Genomic DNA, 27,991 nt, shown 5'->3' with positions numbered 1-27,991 from the left:
AGAATTAGTGGTATAAAAGACCAAATGATGGAGAATAAAGAAGCTGAGAAAAAGAGAGATAAACAACTACTGGATCAGGAGGGGAGAATTTGAGCTATAAGTGATACCATAAGATGAAACAATATTAGAATAACTGGGATCCCAGAGAAGAAGAAAGAGAGAGGGGGCAGACTGTATATTGGAGCAAATTATAGCACTGATCTTCCCTAATTTGGGGAAGGAAACAGGCATCAAAATCCAGGAAGCACAGAGAATTCCCCTCAAAATCAATAAAAATAGGTCAACACGACAACATCTAACAATAAAACTTACAAGTCTTGAGACAAAGAGAAAATCCTGAAAGCAGCTTGGGACAAGAGGTCTGTAACCTACAATGGTAGAAACGTTAGATTGGCAGCAGACCTATCCACAGAGACCTGGCAGGCCAGAAAGGACTGGCATGATATATTCAGGGCACAAAACAAGAAAAATCTGCAGCCAAGAATACTATATCCAGCTAGGCTGTCACTGAAAATAGAAGGAGAGAGAAAAAACTTCCAGAACAACAAAAACTAAAGGAATTTGCGAATACCAAACCAGCCCTACAAGAAATATTGAAAGGGGTCCTCTAAGCAAAGAAAGAGCCTAAAAGTAACATAGACCAGAAAGGAACAGAGACAATATACAGTAACAGTTACCTTGCAGGCAATACAAGGGCAGTAAATTCATATCTTTCAATAGTCACCCTGAATGTAAATGGCCTAAATGCCCCAATCAAGAGACACAGGGTATCAGATAGGATAACAAGACCCATCGATATGCTGTCTGCAAGAGACTCATTTTAGACCCAAAGACACCTCCAGATTGAAAGTGATGGGGTGGAAAACCATTTACCATGCTAATGGACATCAAAAGAAAGCTGGGGTGGCAATCCTTATGTCAGACAAATTAGATTTTAAACCAAAGACTATAATAAGAGATGAGGAAGGACACTACATCATACTTAAAGGGTCTATCCAACAAGAAGATCTAACAATTGTAAATATCTATGCCCTTAACATGGGAGCAGCCAATTATATAAGCCAGTTAATAACAAAATCAAAGAAACACATCAACAACAATACAATAATAGTAGGGGACTTTAACACCCCCCTTATGGAAATGGACAGATCATCTAAGCAAAAGATCAACAAGGAAATAAAGGCTTTAAATGACACACTGGACCAGATGGACTTCACAGATGTATTCAGAACATTCCATCCCAAAGAAACAGAATACACATTCTTCTCTAGTGCCCATGGAACATTCTCCAGAATAGATCACATCCTGGGTCCCAAATCAGGTCTCAACCGGTACCAAAAGATGAGGATCATGCCCTGCATATTTTTGGACCACAATTCTTTGAAACTAGAACTCAGTCACAAGAGGAAAGTTGGAAAGAACTCAAATACATGGAGGCTAAAGAGCGTCCTACTAAAGAATGAATGGGTCAACCAGGAAATTAAAGAATTTAAAGAATTCATGGAAACCAATGAAAATGAAAACACAACTGTTCAAAATCTTTGGGATGCAGCAAAGGCAGTCCTAAGAGAAAATTATATAGCCGTACAAGCCTTTCTCAAGAAACAAGAAAGTTCTCAGATACACAACCTAAACCTACACCTAAAGGAGCTGGAGAAAGAACAGCAAATAAAGCCTAAACCCAGCAAGAGAAGAGAAATAATAAACCAATGAAATAGAAACCAAAAGAACAGTAGAACAGATCAATGAAACTAGGAGCTGGTTCTTTGAAAGAATTAATAAGATTGATAAATCCCTGGCCAGACTTATGAAAAAGAAAAGAAAAACGACCCAAATAAATAAAATCATGAATGAAGGAGGAGAGATCACAACCCACACCAAAGAAATACAAACAATCATAAGAACGTATTGTGAGCAACTATATGCCAGCAAATTAGATCATCTGGAAGAAATGGATGCATTCCTAGAGATGTATAATTTACCGAAACTGAACCAGGAAGAAATAGAAAACCTGAACAGACCCCTAACCACTAAGGAAATTAAATCAGTAATCAAAAATCTCCCAACAAACAAGAGCCCAGGGCCAGATGGCTTCCCAGGGGGATTCTACCAAACATTTAAAGAAGAATTAATACCTATTCCTCTGAAACTGTTCCAAAAAATAGAAATGGAAGGAAAACTTCCAAACTCATTTTATGAGGCCAGCATTACCTTGATCCCAAAACCAGACAAAGACCCCATCCAAAAGGAGAACTAGAAACTAATATCCCTGATGAACATGGATGCTAAAATTCTCACCAAAATACTACCCAATAGGATCCAACAGTACATTAAAAGGATTATTCACCACGACCAAGTGGGATTTATCCCTGGGCTGCAAGGTTGGTTCAACATCCGCAAATCAATCAATGTGATACCATACATTAATAAAAGAAAGAACAAGAACCATATGATCCTCTCAATAGATACAGAAAAAGCATTTGACAAAGTACAGCATTCTTTCTTGATTAAAATTCTTCAGAGTGTAGGGATAGGGGGTACATACCTCAATATCAGAAAAGCCATCTATGAAAAACCCACGGTGAATATCAGACTCAATGGGGAAAAACTGTGAGCTTTTCCACTAAGGTCAGAAACATGGCAGGGATGTCCACTATCACCACTGCTGTTCAACATAGTACTAGAATTCCTAGCCTCAGCAGTCAGACAACAAAAAGAAATAAAAGGCAGCTGAATTGGCAAAGAAGTCAAACATTGACTCTTTGCAGATGATATGATACTTTATGTGGAAAACCCAAAAGACTCCATCCCCAAAACTGCTAGAACTCATACAGGAATTCAGTAAAGAGGCAGGATATAAAATCAATGCACAGAAATACACCAACAATAGGATAGAAGAGAAATTAAGGAGTCAATCCCATTTATAATTGCACCGAAAACCATAAGATACCTAGGAATAAATCTAACCAAAGAGGCAAAGGATTTGTACTCAGAAAACTATAGAATATTGATGAAAGAAATTGAGGAAGACACAAAGAAATGTAAAAACGTTTCATGCTCATTGATTGGAAGAACAGATATTGTGAAAATATCTACGCTACCTAGAGCAATCTACACATTTAATGCAATCCCTATCAAAATACCATGAATTTTTTTCAAAGAAATGGAACAAATAATCCTAAAATTTGTATGGAACCAGAAAAGACCCCAAATAGCCAGAGAAATGTTGAAAAAGACCACCAAAGCTGGTGGCATCAGAATTCTAGACTTCAAGTCATATTACAAAGCTGTCATCATCAAGACAGTATGGTACTGGCACAAAAACAGACACATAGATCAATGGAACAGAATAGAGCCCAGAAATAGACCCTCAACTCTATGGTCAACTAATCTTCGACAAAGCAGGAAAGAATGTCCAATGGAAAAAAGACAATCTCTTCAACAAATGGTGTTGGGAAAATTTGACAACCACATGCAGAAGAATGAAATTGGACCATTTCCTTTCACAACACACAAAAGTGGACTCAAAATGGATGAACGACCTAAATGTGAGAATGGAATCTATCCAAATTCTTCAGGAGAACGCAGGCAGCAACCTCTTTGACCTTAGCCACAGCAACTTCTTCCTAGACACATCGCCAAAGGCAAGGGAAGCAAGGGCAAAAATGAACTATTGGGACTTCATCAAGATAAAAGGCTAAAATTAACAAGTCAGGAAACGACAGATATTGGCGGGGATGCAGAGAAAGGGGAACCCTTCTGCACTGTTGGTGGGAATACAAGCTGGTGCAGCCACTCTGGAAAACAGTATGGGGGGATGGGTAAGCCTGGTGATAGGTATTAAAGAAGGCGCATAGTGAATGGAGCACTGGGTGTTATATGCAAACAGTGAATCATGGAACACTACATCAAAACTAATGATGTAATATATGGTGATTAACATAACATAATAAAAAAAAAGGTAAAAAAAAGATAAAAAGCTTTTGCCCAGCAAAGCATACAGTCAACAAAACCAAAACACAACTGACAGAATGGGAGAAGATATTTGCAAATGACATACCAGATAAAGGGCTAGTATCCCAAATCTATAAAGAACTTATCAAACTCAACAGCCAAAGAACAAAGAATCCAATCAGGAAATGGGCAGAAGACATGAACAGACATTTCTACAAAGAAGGCATCCAAATGGCACAGACACATGATAAAGTGCTTAACATCACTCGGCATCAGCGAAATCCAAATCACAACCTCAATGAGATGTCACATCACACCAGTCAGAATGGCTAAAATTAACAAGTCAGGAAATGACAGATGTTGGTGAGGATGCGGAGAAAGGGGAACCCTCCTCCACTGTTGGTGGGAATGCAAGCTGGTGTAGCCACTCTGGAAACAGTATGGAGGTTCTTCAAAAAGTTGAAAATAGAGCTAACGTATGACCCAGCAATTGCACTACTGGGTATACCCCAAAGATACAAATGTAGTGATCCGAAGGGGCATGTGCACCACAATGTTTATAGCAACAATGTCCACAATAGCCAAACTATGGAAAGAGCCGAGATACCCTTCCATAAACGAATAAAAAAGGAAATAAAGCCTTTAAATGACACACTGGATCATAAAAAAGATGTATATATATACAATGGAATATTATGCAGCCATCACAAAACACGAAATCTTGCAATTTGCAATGATGTGTTTGGAACTAGAAGGTATTATGCTAAGTGAAATAAGTCAATCAGAGGACAATTATCATATGGTCTCATATGAGGAATTTGAGAAACAAGACAGAGGATCATAGGGGAAGGGAGGGAAAAATGAAACAAGATGAAATTGGAGAGGGAGACAAACTATAAGAGACTCTTAATCTCAGGAAACAAACAGGTTTGCTGGAGTGGAGGGGAGTGAGAGGGATGGGGTGGCTGGGTGATGGACATTGGGGAGCGTATGTGCTATGGTGAGCGCTGTGAATTATGTAAGGCTGATGAATCACAGACCTGTGCCCCTGAAACAAATAATACATTATATGTTAATAAAAAAAGTGTTTAGTGAAATAGTCAATTTACATTTAATTGTAAGTTTCTTTTCTTGTGGATTGTTCTTGGACAAGCAACAGCCCACAGACCACATTTTGAGTAGCCTGATCTTAGTCAATTTCTGTATCTTCAGACATGGAACTTGTAGCCCAGAAAAACAAATGAGAACTTATGTTTTTAACTATTTAGTTGTAGAGCCAATTTAGTAGAATTAGTAGATTATAACTTGAGTATAAGCAAGTTAAGTGTTCTTTCAAGTATATATTGCATTTTGTGGATGGATATTGCTGCTTACCGGAACTGATTTTTTAATATTACTGAAATATAAAACATATGTACAAACATAAAAAGATACAAAATATAAAATTTGTTTCAAATATTCACTCAGATTGCCACTGTAGAAAATATTCCTGATTATAAGTATGTCCTGAAAGGTAAAACGCAAAAATAAGGTAACTGCTGTGATAGGAATATTGGATGATAGGTGATTTTTTTTCAAAGTGATTTTTTAAACTCTGTACTCTTATTTACTATATTTCTCTTAGAATATGCTATCTATAATATTTATAAACTTCAATAAATATGCTTGGAGAGCTATATAAATAAGATTTTAATAATTTCCAAAAGTTAATTTGGTTCAGTTTTCTACATAAGTTTTAGTTCAATTCTTATAATTGTAAGGAAAAACTTTCCATATTTTTCAAAATCTTTTTTTTTTTTTTAGTTTAGGATTCATTCCATTGCCAAATTAATTTTTAATGTTGCTACATCAACTCTTTAATACTTTTTGGCATCAAGAATTCTTTCCTTCCTTCCTTCCTTCCTTCCCTCCCTCCCTCCCTCTCTCTCTCTCTCTTTCTTTCTTTCTTTCTTTCTTCTTTTTCTTTCTTTCTTTCTTTCTTCTTTATTGAGGTATAATTTATACAATAAAATAGTTCATTTAAGTGTACAGTTTGATGAGTTTCGGTAAATGGATGTAGTCAGGTAACCACCACTAAAATTAAATGTTGGCAATTTCCATCATTTTAAAAATGCTCTCTCATTCCACTCTGCAGTTAGTCTCCACCCATTCCAGGCTACTGTCTCTGTCACTATGATATTTCATTTTCTGGAATTTCATATAAATAGAATCATATGTTTTTCAGGATTTTGTCTATCTTCTTTCACTTGGTATCATGTTTTTGAGGTTGATTCATATTATTGCATTTATATTTCCTTTTTATTGCTGAGTGGTAATTTTGTTGTTTGGGTATAGCCCTTTTTTTTTTTATTCACCAGCTTATGAACATTTAGTTTTTTTTCATTTTTCTTGGGAAAATACCTAGGACTAGAATTTCTGGGTCATATAATAAGTATATGTTTAACTTTATAAGAATTTGACAAATTATTTCTCTAAATGTCATACCATTTTACATTCCTGCCAGCAATATAGGAGAGTTCTGTCTAAAAAAATTTACTTAAAGCTACTCAGTTAAAAAAAATTAAAAACATGTTTATTCTTACCTGTGGTATTCCTCATGACTTTAGGTCCTGGGTTTTATAATATCCTAAACAATACTATAATCGACAACTTTAGCAATACCTGCTTGATGAAACAAAAGAAAAGTGCATTTGGTTCTTCTGTTCCTCGGACCCTCTTCCTGGTTCAGAAAGAAGGTTTTACTGCTCCTGGTCCTGCTGATTATCAGGTAATTTGTGAATACCAAAATAATATTCTTTATATCTAATACCAAGGCATAGGGCTTAAAAATTACATGTAGCATATATGCCTCATTATTTTAAGCCATGCTATTATTATTATTTTTTTAAGATTTTACTTATTTATTTGAGAGAGAGAGAGATAGACTGAGAGAGAGCATGGGAAGGAGTACAGGCAGAGGGACAAGCAGACTCTGTCCTGAGTGCAGAGCCCAACATGGGGCTCAGTCTCATGACCCTGAGGTCAGGACCTGAGCTAAAACTAAGAGTCAGATGCTTAACCGACTGAGCCACCCAGGCATTCCAAACCATACTATTATTATAGAAATAATTTTATGTGGTAATTTATGGCATAAGAATAAATGTTAATTTGGTTCTCAACTATGTTTGTAATTTCTTTTCAAAAGATGGATCTTATTTATTTCTTTGAGGATCTCATATGTATTTCTCTAAATATGTATCTTCATTTTGAAATTGCTCCACTACAAAAAATAAAGTAAAACTGCTCCACTATTTTCTGAAAGTAATTTAGGTCTCCTTTAAATGCTTTTTGTGGTTTTATAATTTTTGTGTAGAGGTCTTATACATCTTTATTAGATTTATTCCTTGGTATTTAGTATTTCATGTTTTTTAGTTCTAATGGTACCTTTTAAATATTTTCATTGTTTAGCTTTCTGCTATTGGTATAAAGAAATGTAATAGTCTTTATTAAAGATTTGCTTTACCAATGATCCATACTTCTTGCTAAATTAAATGATTAATTCTACTAATTTATTATTAGTTTTTAAAAAATTTACTCAAGTACAATTGTGCCACCTGTGAATGACAGTTTATATTTTTTCTCCAGGTGTTTCATCTTTTATATATTTTTTTGCTTTACTAGACTTCTGTGTCTCAGAACAAATCTCAATAATATTCATAGGAATTAAAAAATATCCAGTATTTAAGAAGATAAAATTCAGAGTGTGACATCCAATAAAAAAAATTAGTAGGTATGCAAAGAAGCAGGAAAATATAACCTAGAATCAGGAAAATAAAAACAATCAATAGAAAAAGACCAGAAATTAGAGATGATAGAATTAGTAGATAAAGACATTAAGCAGTTATTATAACTATATTCCACATGTTTAAGAAGGTAGGGGAAAGATTGAACATATCGAGTAGAGAAATGGTACAAATAAAAAGACACAAATTGAAGTTCTAGAGATAGCAAATATAACATTTTTTAAAAAAGTACACTGTCATTAACAACAGATTAGAAGGTTCAGAAGAAAAGATTTGTGAACCCTAAGACACTGGTAGAAACTATCTGAAATGAAATAGTGAGAAAAAGGACAAAAATAGTGAATAAAGTATCAATGAACTCTAAGTCAATTTGAAGTGGCCTAATATGTGTGTAGTTAGCATCCTTGAAGGAAGAGAAAAAGTGCAGGGGCATAAAAAATATTTTAAGAAATAATGGCTGAAAATTTCCAAACTTTGATAAGAACTAAATACCCATTTATCCATGAAGCTCAACAAGACTGCAACACAAAAGACATTAAAGAAACTATGCCAAGGCATATTATAACCAAACTGTCTAGAATGGTTAAAAAAAATTATTAAAAGCAGCCAGAGAAAAAGGATACATAGCATTGGGGAACAAAGTTAAAAATGACAGTATATTTCTTATTGGAAATGATGTAAGTCAGAAGACAGCAGTGCAATATTTTTAAGTATTAAAACAGTTGTCAACCTGTAATTCTATAGTAGGCTAAAATATCTTTCAAAATGGAGAATAAAATGAAGACCTTTATATATATATAAAAGCTGAAATATTGATCCCTCAAAGACCTGCATTAAGAGAAATATTAAAGGAAGTCTTCCAGGCAGAGGAAAATGTTACCAGATGGAATCTTGATCTATAAAAACTAATACAGAGTATCAAAGGTGATAACTATGTGAGTAGATATTAAAAGCTTTTGTTGGATTTCTCATTTTATTGAAAGCAGAATGTCGTACATGTTTTTGATTTACTGATAATTTACTTTCACAAAAGGTAGAGGAAGCTATGGGAGGAACTCCTGTCTTAGCTTAATTTTGACTTAATAAAGGAGAACTAATGAAATAGAAGGGAAGTATCGTTTGCAAATAGTGATCATGTTATTTTACAGTTTAGAATTGTCAAAGAAGAGATTCTGGACATGGTTAGATACGTATAAGGAAATTAGATAATCCCTATTTCAAAATGATCAGCAGATAAGAAATGTTCTTAAGATCAGAGACTCTAACAGTGAAACTAACCTAAAAGTGTTGACAGGAAAATAACTCATGAGTAAAATTCTGAAAATGCAGTTTTGCTATACATTAAACTTTTTAGAAGACATTTTTAAAAGGACATTGTAATATATGTGTATATATTATTCTTTCTCCTAAAGAATTTGAGAAGTTTAAAAGAATGTACATATGGAAAAGTAAAAGTAGCTAACAATAACAAAAAATATAGATGGAACAGATAGATATTTTATAGGTAGAATATAAATAGAAGTTAAACATTGGGGAAGTTTGAACATAGTTGTCAAATCATAAAAGGACATGTACAAAACAGTGGAAACATGGTATCTGTCCTATAGTAGACACTCGGGAAATTATAACTGAATAAATGAATATGAGAGAGAAGCATAGAACTGTACTCCAGGAAGCTTAAAGAGAAGGAAAATTTATTGTAAAAAATACTACAGAAAATTAAAATTAGTTTGTGTAAGTTTGGTTTGGCAAAAAAAAAAAAAAACTAAAAAAACTCTGTAGGGGTGGGGTAGATGAAATGGGGATAGTAGAGCCACTGAAATGCTGAATTGGATTTGTCTTTCCTATCAGAGAAAATTATTTTCAACCCAGAAAGTGGAACACACATGGTTTATAGGAAATTGAATCCTAAGATGTTTATGGTGGTAATATAAGAATACCCTAGTGCAATGAAGTTAAATTTGTAAGTCATTTTTGCACAGGGTGCTAATCTTCTCTGTGTTGTTCCGGTTTTAGTATATGAGCTGCCAAAGTTATCACTCTAGTGCTTTAAATTAGTTAAAAACTTCAGATATAGCTGAAATAGATCTCATTGTAATGAAAGAACAGCTGTAAATCATTATCTGTAATCTCTGGGAGTTGCTTAAGGTTTGTAAGCATAAAAGACAAATGGAGTAAATAAAGGCTTTTCTTATTTAAACAAAAATTAAAATTTCACTGAGATTTTATGAAATTCTTACAAAATATTTTATTTATATATATTCTAATGAGGTAAAAAATGATAACATTAAATTTACTACCTTAATCATGTTTAAGTGCTGATATAAATATATTTGAAATGTATCACTCTCACCACTATTCAACAGTACTAGAAGTCCTAGCAACAGCAATCAGACAACAAAAATAAATAAAAGGTATTCAAATTGGCAAAGAAGTCAGACTCTCTCTTTTCGCAGATGACATGATACTTTATGTGGAAAACCCAAAAGACTCCACTCCCAAATTACTAGAACTCATACAGCAATTCAGTAATGTGGCAGGATACAAAATCAATGCACAGAAATCAGTTGCTTTCTTATACACTAACAATGTAACTGTAGAAAGAGAAATTAGAGAATAGATTCCATTTGCAATAGCACCAAAAACCATAAGATATCTCAGAATAAACCTAACCAAAGAGGTAAAGGATCTATACTCTAGGAACGATAGAACACTAATGAAAGAAATTGAAGAAGGCACAAGAAGATGGAAAAACATTCCATGCTCATGCATTGGAAAAATAAACATTGTTGAAATGTCTGTGCTGTCCAGAGCAATCTATACTTTCAACACCATCCCAGTGAAAATTCCAATGACATTTTTCAAAGTGCTGGAACAAACAATCCTAAAATTTGTATGGAATCAGAAAAGATCCCGAATCACCAAGGAAATGCTGAAAAAGAAAAACAAAGCTGGGGGCATCACATTGCCTGATTTCAAGCTATATTACAAAGCAGTGATCCCCAAGACAGCATGGTATTGGAACAAAAACAGAGATATAGACCAATGGAACAGAATAGAGAGCCCAGATATAGACCCTCAACTCTATGGTCAAATAATCTTCGACAAAGCAGGAAAAAATATGCAATGGAAAAAAGACAGTCTCTTCAATAAATGGTGCTGGGAAAATTAGACAGCTATATACAGAAGAATGAAACTTGACCATTCTCTAACACCATACACAAAGATAAACTCAAAATGGATGAAAGACTTCAATGTGAGACAGGAATCCATCAAAATCCTAGAGGAGAACATAGGCAGTAACCTTTTCGACATCAGTCACAGCAGCTTCTTTCAAGACACTTCTCCAAAGGTAAGGGAAACAAAAGCAAAAATGAACTTTTGGGACTTCATCAAGATAAGAAGCTTCTGCACAGCAAAGGAAACAGTCAACAAAACAAAGAGGCAACCCACAGAATGGGAGAAGATATTTGCAAATGACACTACAGAAAAAGGGCTGATATCCAAGATCTATAAAGAACTTCCCAAACTCAAAACCCAAAAAACAAATAATCTAGTCAAAAAATGGGCAGAAGACATGAACAGACCCTTCTCCAAAGAAGACATACAAATGGCTAACAGACACGTGGAAAAATGTTCATCATCATTAGCCATCAGGGAAATTCAAATCAAAACCACATTGAGATACCACCTTATACCAGTTAGAATGGCAAAAATTGACAAGGCAAGAAACAACAAATGTTGGAGAGGTTGTGGAGAAAGGGGAACCCTCTTACACTGTTGGTGAGAATGCAAGTTGGTACAGCCACCTTGGAAAACACTGTGGAGGTTCCTCAAAAAATTAAAAATAGAGCTACCCTATGACCCAGCAATTACACTCCTGGGTATTTACCCCAAAGACACAGATGTAGTGAAAAGAAGGGCCATATGCACCCCAATGTTCATAGCAGCAATGTCCACAATAGCCAAACTGTGGAAAGAGCTGAGATGCTCTTCGGTAGATGAATGGATAAAGAAAATGTGGTCCATATATACGATGGAATATTACTCAGCCATCAGAAAGGATGAATACTCAACTTTAGCATCAACATGGATAGGACTAGAGGAGATTATGCTAAGTGAAATAAGTCAAGCAGAGAAAGTCAATTATCAGGGCACCTGGGTGGTTTAGTTGTTAAGCATCTGCCTTTAGCTCAGGCCATGATCCCAGGATTCCTGCTCAGCAGGAAGCCTGCTTCTCCCTCTCCCACTACCCCTGCTTGTGTTCCTGCTTTTGCTATCTCTCTCTCTGTGTCAAATAAATAAATAAAATTAAAAAAAAAAGAAAGTCAGTTATCATATGGTTCACTTATTTGTGGAACACAAGTAATAGCATGGAGGACATTAGGAGATGGAAGGGAAAAATGAGGGGGGGAATTGGAGGGAGAGATGAACCATGAGAGATTATAGACTCTGAGAAACAAACTGAGGGTTCTAGAGGGGAGGGGGTGGGGGGATGGGTTAGCCTGGTGATGGGTATTAAAGAGGTCACATATTGAATGGAGCACTGGGTGTTATACGCAAGCAATGAATCATGGAACACTACATCAAAAACCAATGATGTACTGTATGGTGAGTAATGTAACAATAGAAAAAAACAAAAACAAAAAAAACAAAAAAATTAAATTTAATCTAATAAATTTTAAAATCTAATAAAATTTAAATAAAGTTAAAAGAAATGCATCATGAACGTTAGTAGTTTTTAGAATATTTTTGTTGTATTTTGCTTAAAATGTACTAGAAGTTCATTATTCTAAGTAACCTGACATTTAAATTTAGAAGAATTGTAACTTGTAAGAATTCTTTACAAAGCCCTCATTATAATCTTTATTCTCCATTGCAGATAATGAGACAGTATAGCTTAGTGATTATTAGCATGATCTCTGATGTCAGAGTACTTGAGCATATTTTCTTGCTCTGTCACTGACCTTTGTAAGTTATTTAAACTTTTTATGCCTTAGTTAGATAGAGATCATTATAGTACATACTACGAAGCATTATTGTGAATACTAAATGAATCAATACATGTAAAATACTTTAAATAGCTCTGGCACATAGCAAAAACTTAGTAACTTTTGTTACTATTATTAATAATTAAAAATTAGCCATAGGATTAACCCAGACTCTTTTAGTTTATGTAAAATTTGACATACAGTCAAGAGTGAAAGATATACACTAAACATGTCTAAGTTTTAAAAATCCAGTCTGATAAACTGTGTTGAACTGCAGTATTAATCTATTTATATTTAATGTGATTACTGATACATTTGTGTGTATAGAAGCCATATTGTTGTATATATTCTATTGGCTTGCTTGTTTTAGCATTTTTTCTTACCTCACCTTCTTTTTTGACTTAGTAAAATATTTTATATGATTCTATTTCATCTATTTTTATAACATTTTTAGTTATGTATTGTTTTATAGTCTTTTAGTGCTGGCCACCAAAATTACAATATGTATCCTTTACTTTTTGCAGTTTAATAAAAAGGATTACTTTTACCACTTCTCAATATGCTAACTTAAAACATTTTAGCTCCATTTTCTACCTCCTATTTTGTTAATTTTGTCATACAGTGTAACTTTATGTATATTTTGAACCCTTTGAATATTACTGTTTTATACAATCAATATTTATTCATATTTACCAAAACATTTACCTTATCTTTTGTGTTTTGTTTCTTTCTGCATTTCTGGTTTCTGTATCAAATCATTTTTCTTCTGCCTGAAAAACTCCCTTTAGTTCTTCTTTTGGTTAAGGTCTGTTGATGATGAATTATTGTAATTTTGTCTGAAAATGTCTTTGTCATTTTTATTTTGGAGGGATTGGATTTGTAGGTTGGGAGTTATTCTATTGTTTTAGGTCTTCTGTCATTTCCATTGAGAAGTACATTGTTAAGTTTATTGTTTCTCCTTTGAAAGCAACTTTTTTTTTTTTGTCTGTTTCTTCAATGTGTCAAAACTGTGGTTCTCTTTATAATTATTTGCCTGAGGTTCGCAGAGCCTTTGGGTTGATGTCTTTCATCAGTTTTAAGTAACTTTTACCATTATATATTCATATATTTCTTCTGTCACATTCTTTCCTATCATTTGGGACCCTAATAAATAGATATGTTACACCTATTTACTATGCCTCAAACATTTCTTATAATCCCTATATATCATGTCCTCTTTTTTTTCTTTGTGCTTCAGTTTATATTTTATTTAAATTCAATTAACATATAATATATTATTGGTTTCAGTAGTATAAGTCAGTGATTCATCAATCTTATATAATACACAGTGCTCATTACATCCTGTGCCCTCCTTAATGCCCATCACCCAATTACCCCATCCCGCCACCCACTTCCCCTCCAGCAACCCTCTGTTTATTCCCTATTGTCAAAGAGTTTCTTATGGCTTTCCTCCCTTTCTATTTTCATCTTATTTTATTTTTCCTTCCCTTCCCCTATTTTCATCTGTTTTGTTTCGTAAATTCCACATATGAGTGAAATCATATGGTATTTGTCTTTCTCTGACTGATTTATTTCACTTAGTATAATGACCCCCTAGTTCCATCCAGATCAGTGTAAATGATAAGTACTCATCCTTTCAAATGGCTGAATAATATTGCATTGTGTGTATGTGTGTGTGTGTGTGTGTGTGTGTGTGTGTGTGTGTGTATACACCACATCTTCTATATCCATTCATCTGTCGATGGACATCTGAGCTCTTTCCATAATTTGGTTATTGTGGACATTACTGCTATAAACATTGGAGTGCATGTGCCCCTTCAAATCACTGCATTTATATCCTTTGGATAAATACCTAGTAGTGCAATTGCTGGGCAGTAAGGTAGTCCTATTTTTAACTTTTTGAGGAACCTCCATACTGTTTTCCAGAGTGGCTGCACCAACTTGCATTCCCCCCAACAGTGTAAGAGGTTTCCCCTTTCTCCACATCCTCACCAATATCTGTCATTATCTGACTTGTTAATTTTAGCCATTCTGACTGGTGTGATGTGGGCTCTCAGTGTGGTTTTGATTTGTATTTTCCTGTATTTTCCAAGTGATGTTGAGCACTTTTTCATGTGTCTGTTGGCCATTTGGATGTCTTTGGAGAAATGTCTGTTCATGTCTTCTGCCCATTTCTTGATTGGATTTTTTGGTTTTTGGTTGTTGAGTTTGGTAAGTTCTGCATAGATTTTGGATACTAGCTCTTTATCTGATAAGACATTTGAAAATATCTTCTCCCATTCACTCAGTTGTCTTTTAGATTTGTCGACTGTTTCCTTTGCTGTGCACGAGCTTTTTATCTTGAAGTCCTAATAGTTCATTTTCTTCTTTGTTTCCCTTGCCTTTGGAGCTGTGTTTAGCAAGAAGTTGCTACAGTTGAGGTCACAGAGGTTGCTGCCTGTGTTCTTCTCTAGGATTTTGATGGATTCCTGTCTCACATTTAGGTCTTTCATCCATTTTGAGTCTATTTTTGTGTATGGTGTAAGAAAGTGGCCCAATTTTATTCTTCTGCATGTGGCTGTCCAATTTTCCCAACACCATTTGTTGAAGAGACTGTCTTTTTTCCACTGCATATTTTTTCCTGCTTAGTCAAAAATTAGTTGACCATAGAGTTGAGGGTCCATTTCTGGGTTCTCTATTTTGTTCCATTGATGTGTCTGTTTTTGTGCCAGTACCATACTGCCTTGATGATTACAACTTTGTAATAGAGCTCGAAGTCCAGAATTGTGATGCTATCAGCTTTGGTTTTCTTTTTAAACATTCCTTTGGCTATTTGGGGTCTTTTCTGGTTCCATACAAATTTTAGGATTATTTGTTCCAGCTCTGTGAAAAAAGTTGATAGTATTTTGTTAGGGATTGCATTGAATATATAGATTGCTCTAAGTAGCATATACATTTTAAAAATATTTATTCCTCCAATCCATGAACATAGAATGCTTTTCCATTTCTTTGTGTCTTCCCCAATTTCTTTCATGAGTGTTCTATAGTTTTCAGAGTATAGATCCTTTGTGTCCTTGGTTAGTATGTTCTTAAAATTGTATTTCTTCAGTTTTGGTTGTGATATCTCCTCTTTCATTCATGATTTTATTTATTTGGGACCTTTCTCTTTTCTTTTTGCTAAGTCTGGCCAGGGGTTTACCAATCTGACTAATTCTTTCAAAGAACCAGCTCCTAGTTTCATTGATCTGTTCTACTGTTCTTTTGGTTTCTATTTCATTGATTTCTGTTCTGATCTTTATTATGTCTCTTCTCCTGCTGGGGTTAGGCTTTATTTGCTGTTCTTTCTCCAGCTCTTTTAGGTGTAAGGTTAGGTTCTGTATTTGAGACCTTTCTTGTTTCTTGAGAAAGGCTTGTATTGCTATATACTTCCCTCTTAGGACCACCTTTGCTGCATCCCAAAGGTTTTGAACAGCTGTGCTTTCATTTTCATTTGTTTCCATGAATTTTTTAGGTTCTTTAATTTCCTGGTTGACCCATTCATTCTTTAGTAGGATGCTCTTTAGCCTCCATATATTTGAGTTCTTTCTGACTTTCCTCTTGTGATTGAGTTCTAGTTTTGAAACCTTGTGGCCTGAAAATATGCAGGGAATGATCCCCATCTTTTGGTATTAGTTGAGACCTGATTTGTGACCCAGTATGTGATCTATTTGGAGAATGTTCCATGTGCACTTGAGAAGAATGTGTATTCTGTTACTTTAGGATGGAATGTTCTGAATAAATCTGTGATGTCCATCTGGTCCAATGTGTCATTCAAAGCCCTGTTTCCTTTTTGAACTGCTTAGATGATCTGTCCATTGTAGTGAGTGGGGAGTTAAAGTCCTCTGCTATTATTATATTATTATCACTGTGTTTCTTTGATTTTGTTATTAACTGGCTCATATAATTGGCTGCTCCCATGTTAAGGGCATAGATAGTTACAATTGTTAGATCTTCTTGTTGGGTAGACCCTTTAATTGTGATATAGTGTCCTTCCTCATCTCTTATTACAGTCTTTGGTTTAAAATCTAATTTGTCTGATATAAGGATTGCCATCCCAGCTTTCTTTTGATGTCCATTATGGTGATAAGTGGTTTTCCACTCCCTTACTTTAAATTTGGAAGTGTCTTTGGGTATAAAATGAATCTCCTGCAGACAGCCTATCTATGGGTCTTGCTTTTTTATCCAGTCTGATACCCTGTGTCTTTGGATTGGGGCATTTAGTGCATTTACAGAGTAACTACTGAAAGATATGAATTTAATGCCATTATATTTCCTGTAAAGTCCCTATTACTTTTGTTGCCTCTGTTCCTTTCTGGTCTATGTTACTCTTGGGCTCTCTCTTTCCTTAAAGGATCCCTTTCAATATTTCTTGTAGGGCTGGTTTGGTGATCCAAATTCTTTGAGTTTCTGTTTGTCCTGGAAGCTTTTTCTCTCCTATTTTAATGACATCCTAGCATGATAAAGTATTCTTGGCTGCATATTTTTCTCATTTACCATCCTGAATATATCGTGCTCATCCTTTCTGGTCTGTCAGGTCTCTGTGGATAGGTCTCCTGACAGTCTAATGTTTCTACCCTGTGTATTTGTTAGGTACCTCTTGTCCCAAGCTGCTTTCAGGGTTTTCTGTTTGTCTCTGAGATTTGCAAGTTTCACTATTATATGCTGAGGTGTTGACCTATTTTTATTGATTTTGAGGGTAGTTTTCTGTTCCTCCGGGACTTGAATGCCTGTTTCCCTCTCCAGATTAGGAGTTCTCTGCTCTAATTTGCTCCAATATACCTTCTGTCCCTCTCTCCTTCTTCTTCTGGGATCCCAGTTATTTTAATATTGTTTTGTCTTATAGTATCACTTTTCTCTTGAATTCTCCCCTTGTGATCAAGTAGTTGTTTATCTCTCTTTTTCTTAGCTTCTTTATTCTGCATCATTTGGTCTTCTATATCACTAATTCTCTCTTCTGCCTCATTATCCTAGCAGTTAGAGCCTCCATTTTTGATTGCACCTCATTAATAGCCTTTTTGATTTTGACTTGGTTAGATTTTAGTTCTTTTATTTCTCCAGAAAGGGATTCTCTAGTCTCTTCTATGCTTTTTTCAAGCCCAGCTTGTATCTTTATAATCGTTATTCTGAACTTTAGTTCCAACATCTTACTTATTTCCATACTGATTATGTCCTTGGCAGTCAGTACTGCCTTTTGTTCTCTTTTTTGAGGTGAGTTTTCCATCTTGTCATTATGTCCAGAGAAGAATAGATGAACGAGAGAACAAAAACTAAAATGGCAACCACAACCCCAGAGAAATACACACTAAACAAATCAGAAGAGACCGAAACAGAAAAAAAAAAATTAAAAGAAAGAAAAAGAGAGAATATAATCAGAGAGGTGAACAGAACAGTGCAGTACACTGGATCCTGTGTGTATTTTGGTCTGTTTGTTAGAAAACTAGATCCTAAAATTGTAAAGAAAGAAAAACTTATATATGTACAAGAATAAAGTTAAATACCATGTGTAAAAATGAAAATTAAAAGACAAAAAAAAAGGAGGAATATAAACAGGTGGACAGAACAGAGCAATACACTATATCCTGAGTGTATTTTGGTTGGTTTGTTAAAAGAAACTACATCTCAAAATTGTAAGGAAAGAAAAACTTGTATTTATGCAAAAATAAAATTGAGTACATTGAAACATTAGATTGTAACTGTAAAGGTGAAAATTTAAAAAGACTGTTACAAAACAAAACAGAAGAAGAAGAGAAAAAGAGAGAATATGATGAGAGAGGTGAAGTGAACAGAGACATACACTACATTCTGGGTGTATTTTGGTCTGTTAGAAGAAATTGTGTCCCAAAATCATAAAGAAAGAAAAACTTATATATATACAAAAATAAAATTAAATATAATGAAAAGATAGAATGTAACTGTAAAAATGAAAATTAGATTAAAAAAGAGTGGATAAAATAAGAAATTGGTTGAAAAAGGAAAGAGGAAAAAATTAAAAGTGAAAGACTATAGAATTATAGCAAATAAACCATGAATTCTGTATTCTATATTTCTGTGGTGCTAGAGTTTTGCAATTCTCAATGATTGGTAAACTTGTTCTTGGCTTGATATTCATGCTAATATTCTGGGGAGGGGCCTTTTGCATTGATTCACAAGTCTCTTTTCCCCGGTCGGAATTGCACCACTCTTGCCAGGGGCCAGGCTAAGTAATTGGCTCTGGATTGCTCTATGTGGCTTTTGTTCCCTGAAGGCTTTCTGTGCTGCTTTCGAGGATGAGAATGAAAATGGCACCCTCCCAGTCTCCAGCCCCAGAGCCAAAAGCTCTGGGTCCCACCTTGGTGCACCCTCAAGGGAAAGCAGTTATAACATCACTCCTGTCTCCCTGGTCTCCATCTGCTCTCTGTGCTCATCCAGCCTGTGACTGAATGTTTGTATCTCAGGCATGAGACCCTGCTTTGAGTCTCCAAGCTCTGCAGACTCCTGTGGCATGCATCCGAGCTGCTCTTTCTGGGGGAGAAAGGGGCTTCATGGGGAAACAGATCATGTTGCAGCCATTTTTTTCCTAGATCTCTGGTTGAGTTCACAGGTGTTCGGAATGATTTGATGGCTATCTAGCTGAATTCCTAGGACCAGGCAAAACTAAGTTCTCCTACTTCTCTGCATCTTGGACTCTCTCTTTGCTTTTGTTTAGATATTTTCTTCAGACATATCTTTCAATTAACTAATTTTTTTTAAAAACTGTGTTTCAATTGCTATTACGCTGACCTAAGTTTTTAATTTCAGATTATCCTATTTTTCAGTTCTAAAATGAATTCTATTTAAATCTTTCCAAAGATTTCACTTCTCAGGAGAAATTCTCCATGTTTTTAACTCTCGTTTTTCATTTTTTTCTTCTGTTTTCTTGAACACATTAATTATACTTATTTTAAAGTTCTGTGTACTAACTCCAATATCTGGATTACCTATTAGCCTGTTGTTATTTTCTGTTATTTTTTTCTTGAGTTTTGATCATGCATGTCTATCTTTCAGCATGCCCCCTAATTTTTAATAAAATGCCAGATATTGCATGCAATATAGGGACTTTAAATGGTGTTACCTTCTACTAGAGAGATTTTATACTTTCCTTTGCAAGGCGGATAGAAGTCAGAGATCACCTTAATCCAATCATGAATTACAGTGATTATATTTTTTCTAGGGCTTAATTTACCTCTGGCTTGTTCATTTTCCTAAGTGTAGTCCTCTAGGGATTTCAGCTCCAAGCCTGATGTGTTTCAAGACCCCTCTCTGTCAGCTTCTGAACTTCAATCTTTAATGCATCTGTGTTTTGGCTTAGATTTTTAGCATCACCCCATCTCTTATCCTCTGGCAAAGAGCTTCATGGGGAAACAGATCATGTGTTTTGAGGCTCCTCAAACCTGCAATTTTGCCATTTTTAATGGCAAAACTTAATAAGACCACAATAAGCTTTTTCTCAGTTCTTTAACAGCAACCTCTGCGAGGTCTAAACCCAAATTCTTTCTCTGTTGCCTTTATGAGTAAATGCCACCAGGGAAAAAGTATCCTACAGAGTGATAGCTTACCTTTCAGAGGTTCTACCCTCTTTAGAATCTTAGCCCCTCTTGTCTATGCTGACAGCTCAATGTTAGAAGCATCCACAACTGTATGAGGCCTTTAAAAATAAGATTTTCTTATATTTTATCTGGATTTCAATTATTTTTGGTAAAAATGTGATCTTCTGCAAACTTATTCCCTCTAAAGCCAAAGTCATCCAATGACTGATGCATTTTCTGAACTTCTACCCATAAACAGTAAAAATTGCAAAATGTGGGTGCCTGGATGGCTCAGTTGGTTTAGTGTCTGCCTTCAGCTCAGGTCATGATCTCAGGGTTCTGGGATTGTGCCCTGCATCCAGCTCCCTGCTTGGTGGAGAGTCTCTTTCTCCCTCTGCCCTTCCCCACTACTTGTGTGTGTGCTCTCTCTCTCTCAAATAAATAAATAAAATCTTTTAAAAAGTTGCAAAATGCTTTTGAATTTCTCTTTGCTATAATTTCTAGTACCACGTACATGATAATAATAAAATTTATTATAAAAGTGAATTATTTTTTCAGCATCAGTAAATATAAAACCTATACAAAATAATAATGCTGGCTCAGATGTTCTATATTTGAAGGCTTTCATAAGATGTGACTGATTTTTCTGTTTTTGAAAGTGATAAAACCTGTTTTCTTTTGAGTGACTAGGTAGGAATAATATTAGGAGAAGAGTAGAGAAGCACCAACTTCAGCATTTAGGTTAGAGAGGCATATAGTTTTAAAGATATAGTATGTGAAGGATGGATTTTTTAGTAGATTAATTTTCCTCATAAAGTGAACAAAGAAAGAGATATCTAATTATTTTACTAGGTATTGCATTCTGAATTGTTAAATATGAATGTCAAATTCTGAAATAAAAACTGAAGTATATAAAAATGGAAAAATAAATTCTCATCCCTTTTTGTATACACAGAGAATGCTACTACTGGTTATAGAGTTTAAAATATTAAATGAATGCAAATGAGTAAATTGTATGATGAATCAGAGTATAATATCACAAGGATTACTTAATTGCTAATTAAAATTTTACATTACCAGCTTCATGTAGCCTATTAATTTGCATCCTCAATACATATAAGGAATTACAATATTCAAAAGAGTGTGGATCATTCTGCTTAGAAAATTTATTAATCAAGGATTTCCACATAATCAATTTAAATAGTTACTTTAATATATATTTATTTTATGTATTAGTAATCAAATACTAACAAGTAATACTATATGGCTAAATATCTCATGTATGTTATGAAACAACAAAAATTGATGTCTGAATTTGACATCACAGTATAGGTAATAACTCACTCTTAATGTGTTTAAATAATGTATGTAGATCCATCCTACTTTTCTAGAGTTCCATATAATTAACTCTTTTTTCATTTTTATATCTCATTGACTTAAAGTCTTTTACTCCTATATCCCATTTAAAATTTTTAATGAATATGTCTATCTCTATTTAATGATAGAGCAACATTGATGTACTTTCTTGCAAATTTATTACTTATTGTGCCACTTGAATTGATAAATAGAAATGATATACTCTTTTTATCCCTTCCTTCAATATGCTTTTTGGAACTCACAGGTTGGTGGAATTTCTGATGAACTACCTAACTTGACTAACCGCTATGCTGCTTTCCTGTCAAAAACACAAAGATCTACTAAACTGTCAGATATGGTAAGAAGACTCCTCTATAGCCAAACTTATTTGTAATCTAGAAATCATGGAGGAGACTGTATAACATGAACAGTATATTAGGATCTGAGAGACGTACCTGGTAGCCTGTTGTAACATCTTTGGTGAGCATGATACTTCCATATTTTTAAAGTTCAGCCAAAATTCTTGAGGCTAAGTAGAAGTCCAGCATTGCTCTGTGAGAGACTATTATATGGGACAGCTTCTGTAGGGTTAGAGAACATTTGTTTTTAGGACCTATAGGAAATCATAATCATTTTGGGTATGAAGTGAAAGGTTTACTTTAGGTTCACCTCAGTTTATTCATAAGTGTAAATTTTTTCTTTTCAATTTGAATCTGTCTTGCAACCTAAGACTCTTCATTCAGGGCTTTTCTTTAATCCATGTTAATCTGTATTTTAAACTGTTGCTATGAATTTTTCTAACTAAATTTCCATTTTTTATAAATACCTAATATTGAATAAGTTGAAATAAGCAAAGCAGATGAAATTTAACAATGAATATTTATTCATTCAGAATAAATTTACTAAAAGATCAATTTGAAATTTACAGTTAAAAAGTTAGACTTCCATGTACAGGTATTGTTAAAATGAATTTTTATAGACATTGGGCTGAAATTAATAAGAAATTAATAAGATATTAATAACATATTAGTAAAACAAACTCATCAACCAGGTTTTAAAGTGTAGCCATCAACTTGAGAAGTAGCACTGCTTGCTGAAATAAAATTCTAGTAGGTGTACAATGCCAGGAGTTCATTTATAATGTTTTCAGTGGTGAAGTAACTAGTATAAAATTAAGAAGAACTAGTTTAAAGAAAGGACAAATGCAAAGCTAATTAAATTAATATAGCTGTGAATGTCTAAGAAATCATAGGGATTAATTTGGTGAGAGTCATCAGAAATGGGCTTATTTTTTTCCGAGATATCAGTTTATTGAATCTTATTTTTTTTCAAAGACATTGGTTGATGGGGTCAGAATTAGCATTAGGTTTTATGATTTTTTTTGTAGTTGTAAGTTCAAAGACAGTTAAAATCATCCAGCAGTGTTCTTGACATGTAAGAGATTCTCATAATTGTAAAATAAATGTTTTTTTAAAATGCCTTGTTTTAATAGATCATTTCTTTATCTTGAGTTTTATGGTTGTGTTTGTTTCTCAAGTGAGTCATTATACACATTAGGATCCACTGTGAAGTATGTCAGAGGTAATTTATTACTAGTATAAAGTTTTTAAGCATAAGAATATTTAGTGGATTCATAGTTATTTCTATCATGATATTATAGCTACTAGGAAAAAATGCAAATCTCTGAAGGTACCCATAGGACTGCATATGTATGTGCTAAATGTTTGTAGAGAAACAAGATGGTGATGTGCCCTAAAGAAAGATCAGTTACTTTATCAACTGCTTTTACTTAATTTACATTTTTCTCTTTTAACTTGGTCTCTCACTGGATCTGGAAACTCCTGTTTTAGTATGGTTGTTTTTTGACATGAAACATTTGGAATTTAAAGTATTGGGTGGGACTTTGCTTACCCAAGAAGCAAAATAGTTTAATTACATAGAATACTTTGGTTTTAGAAACTTTTCTGCATATAAAATACCCTTCAAATATGTAGGTGTATAAAATATATCTCATGAAAAATCCAAACTATTGATCCCAGATCAAAATTGATTTCAAATTTATAAAGTAATGGAATTAATTTTATAATTTTCACTTACAGTAAAAATATTAGAAAATTTACTGCCTACATTTTAAAGGGTGTAAGTTTGATTTTCAACATTTTATGTGTTTCACATAAAAATATTTAAAAACTCAGGCTTCTGGTTTCATATGAAAGACATATACATACATCTCTCTTCCTTTTACATGGTCCCAATGAAATAGATTTTTTTTTAAACTACAACATAGCATTAGTTTAATATAAAAAGACAAAGAGATTGAAAATATGATAAATGGAGGCTAGAAACAAGCCAAACATCTGTTTATTGGGCATAGTAGTTAGGAGTATTTGATATAAAAAACAATAAATTATCCTGAAATGAATAAAGACAGAAGTCTTCAATTAGAAGAACTGAACATAATACCAAGGAAGATGAATTTTAAAAGACATACATCCCTTTCACATAGCTTTGCATTTTCAGAAGACTAGAATTAAAATACCCTTGAAGCTTCCACAGAGAAAAGTAACTGGGTCACCTACAGAGGAATGAGAAACATACTGATATCCAACACTTTCCCAGCAGCATTGGCAACATTTCAGAGCTAGGAGATGATGGAATAACACTTTCTTGAATTTCCAAGAGGAAATCAATTTGGATATAGAATTCTGCCTTTATACAATATAAATCCAATTAAATGAGTCAAGAGAATAATTTTCTGGTATGCAAGAGATCAGAAAGTTTAGTACTTCTACATTTCCATGTATAAAGATGCTCCAGCAAAATATAAAAAGGGAAATGACGGATGATATACCCCTAGAGAACAGAAACTGAGCATTTCCTGGATGAAGTAAAATGAAAAAAATTAATAAAGAAGGCATTTTTAGCTCATTCATGGGTCATTCTTGAGGAGTCATGGATTTGGTGGCAGAATTTCATTTACTTCTCTATGTGTTTGGCCACACTAGTTGGTTTGATAAGGAATAACCATGATATTCGAATTTCTGTTTTAATAGAAAAACAGAAGTGGTTTTAGATCAATCTATTCAAATTGCAGAGGACTTAGTTATAATATAAAAGTATAAATGTTAGAAAACTTAATATCAATAAAACAAAAGCAAGAAGTGAAAGGTTGGGATGCAGTAAAACGTGCCAAATTTCTTATAGTACACAGAGTCAAGAGATGTCAAAAATTGACAAATTACAGTAGAAGTTCTTATATTAAGTTTGTAATGGTAAATAAAAAAAACCCTCTAAGAAACCCAATTGTTGTTAAAATAAATTATTTCTGGAAATGGAACTAGAGAGAGATCAAAGAGGACAATTTTACTGTGTATTTTAGACTCATATCTGATTTGATTTTTATTTATACTGTGAACATATTATTTTAAAATAAAAATAAAAATAGTACTCATGAGTTAATGGTGAGTATGTATTAGGAATGGTATGATCTACTGGTACCTAGACTGACCCATTCTCTGCAAACAACCAAAATTTTAGATTAAATAGAAACAAATATATTCATGAGTGCTTCCAAGAATTAGGAAGAAATTAGGAGTACACAGGCTAAAGACTAAATTAAGGAGGGCCCCGGAGTGGCAGAGCACTGAAGTTCACTTTTACCCTAAGGACCTTTGCCAAACCATATGACATTGAATTTTAATTTTTATAGCCTCCAAGCCCTCCAGGGAATGAAACAAAGCCTTAGACCTCTCATAGTGGGTAGTCTCAAAGAAGATTCATTAATACAGTTAAAACCCCAAAGGGCAAGCTGTACAGCTTAAAAGTGAAATGCAAATAAATCTACCTTTCCTACCTACCAGAGGATTTGAGAGAAGTTACTGGTGTTGGGCACTTTGGTTTTGAAGGTATATTAGAGGAATTACCCCTGAGAATCTGTTACATTTTATAATTCATTTAATGATGTGAATTGTTAAAAAACACAAAACATCTGTCACAGATATTAACAAAATTAATTTAATTTATTATTATTTTTTAAAGATTTTATTTATTTATTTGACACAGAGAGAGAGACAGCTGGAGCGGAACACAAGCAGTGGGAGAGGGAGAAGCAGGCTCCTGGCTGAGCAGGAAGCCCGATGCAGGGCTCGATCCTAGGACCCTGGGATCATGACCTGAGCCGAAGGCAGATGCTTAACGACTGAGCCACAATAAAATTAATTTTATTAATAAAAATAAGAACTAATGCTTATATAGTGCTTGTTTTAAACCAGGCACCATTCCAAATATATAGTAACTCATTTGAATACTACAATTATGGTCATTTTTAAAAAAGAGGAAACTGGCGCCTGGGTGGCTCAGGTGGTTAAGCGTCTGCCTTTGGCTCAGGTCATGATCCCAGGGTCCTGGGATCGAGTCCCGCGTCGGGCTCCGTGCTCCTTGGGAGACTGCTTCTCCCTCTGTCTGTCTCTCTCTCTTTCTCTCTCTGTCTTTCATGAATAAATAAATATATAAAATCTTTAAAAAAAAATGAGGAAACTGGGGAGCACCTCAGTTGGTTAAGTGGCCAACTCTTTCGCCTTTGGCTCAGGTCATGGTCTCGGGGTCCTGGGATGGAGTCCTATGTCAGGCTCCCTGCTCAGTGGGGAGTCTGCCTCTCCCTCTCTCTGATCCTCCCCCACCCCCATGCTCTTTCTCTCTCTCAAATAAATAAAATTTAAAAAAAAAGAGAAAGTTATAATGGTATATTTAGGCAGAGAGGGCCTATATCAGTCAGGACATAGAACTGCACTAGTTATTTTGAGACAGATAATATAAGGGATCATGTATATTGGAGAACTGAAAAGGCAAAGAGGGAACACTAAAGTATCTTGGAAATAGTAACACAGGCAATCAGTGCCACCATTTTTAGGCCTTGGGGAATAAAGGGACTCGGTGGAATTATTAAAACTTGAAAGGTTGGAGAGAACTTTTCTTGCTGGGATTCAACCCTCTGAAGAGGAGGCATAGCTCAGCTGGTGCTAGTGTCTCAGGAGCTCAAAAGTAAGATCAGACCCTTGGGACCCTGAAGATAGTAAAAATATATTGGAAATGGGTTTCAGATGAACTATTTCACAAGAATCAAAGTTATTCTGACTAAACTATATTACCCTCAATCTTTTTTATAATTTCTCACTGGAACATATAAAGTGCTTTAATTTTTGCAGTTTTTGGAGTTTATTTTGTTGGTTAGTTTGCTTGTTGGCATCGTATCCTTCACCCAATCATTGGTGAGGGAGAGAACATTAAAATGAATTTTCTGAATATAGGCCCATTAATGCAAGTGAAGGATTTAGGCCAATGATTTCTGACACATTGGAGAGTGATTTGGTCACAGTGCACTTAGATACTTTGTGTATTTCCATTACATTTTGAAGTCTATATACATTTTCATATAATCGTCTGACCTCATTAGTTCAGAAAATGGGTTTGATATGCAAGCAGCAAGAATAGGTGCTGTTGGATACCATCTTCATCAGAGCAGAGAAAGAATAGTGAAGGCAACTCCTGAGCCAGATACATTGGGATAAGCCAGATTCTAATAGTTTGCATTTTGATTGGGTGCTGTCAGTACTTACACAGGTTGTGAGAAGAATGGTATTCTACAGTTTTAGCTATTTTTGATTGCCCTACATAGGTCTCAGAAGTAAATAATAACTTCATGAAGAAATGATTTTATCTTTACTCTTTGGTTGCTCAAAAAATTTTGCACTTTCATGTGTTTTGAGAATGAAATCTGTCCTGACTTTGAAGGTGTCATGATTATTTAAAATGAACAACAGCAAAATGACTCATATTCTAGATAATCTCTGAGGTTTAAATATTGCAATATTTGTGGCATCATCCAAAACTGATTCCCACATTTTCTATCAACCAGTCATTATGTTGTAGCTTATGGGGTGATAAAAAAAAGAGAAAGTATGTTACAAGTGACATGGAAATGACTAGACTATAACTCCATCATTTAAATCCTTGAAGCCAACATGACTACATGTGCAACCCTACATATGGTATAAAAATGCTGTCATTAATACCATTAAAACCTCTTTATAATAAATTTGTGACTAATGAAACATGACATTTAGAAATCGACTTAAAATGTCCAATTATCTTACTTAGGACTCATATATTCATGAGGAGTAAACCTTGTGTCAATGTATTTATTTATTTATTTATTTATTTATTTATTTATTTATTTAATTATTTGACAGAGAGAGACACAGTGAGAGCAGGATCACAAACGGGGGAGAGGGAGAGGGAGAAACAGGCTTCCCACGGAGCAGGGAGCCTGATGCAGGGCTCGATCACA

At 34.4% G+C, this 27,991-nt stretch overlaps 1 protein-coding gene across 3 annotated transcripts in view; it reads left to right on the top strand.

The window, feature by feature from the left end:
- Positions 1–27,991, top strand: part of STPG2 (sperm tail PG-rich repeat containing 2) — a 534,512-nt gene that overhangs the window by 136,940 nt on the left and 369,581 nt on the right. For 2 of the 3 annotated variants that reach the window (XM_035726169.1, XM_035726171.1), the window contains exons 10-11: positions 6,561–6,721; positions 21,911–22,003. In XM_035726169.1, coding sequence (XP_035582062.1) covers positions 6,561–6,721; positions 21,911–22,003 — 254 coding nt within the window. The remainder of the gene's footprint in view (positions 1–6,560; positions 6,722–21,910; positions 22,004–27,991) is intronic. The other variant, XM_035726170.1, reaches the window with a different exon arrangement.

The sequence above is a fragment of the Zalophus californianus genome, chromosome 2 (assembly GCF_009762305.2).
Source record: "Zalophus californianus isolate mZalCal1 chromosome 2, mZalCal1.pri.v2, whole genome shotgun sequence".
NCBI classification, from domain to species: domain Eukaryota; kingdom Metazoa; phylum Chordata; class Mammalia; order Carnivora; family Otariidae; genus Zalophus; species Zalophus californianus.
Note: the sequence above shows the minus strand (reverse complement) of the source record. Positions and strands in the feature narration are given on the sequence as shown.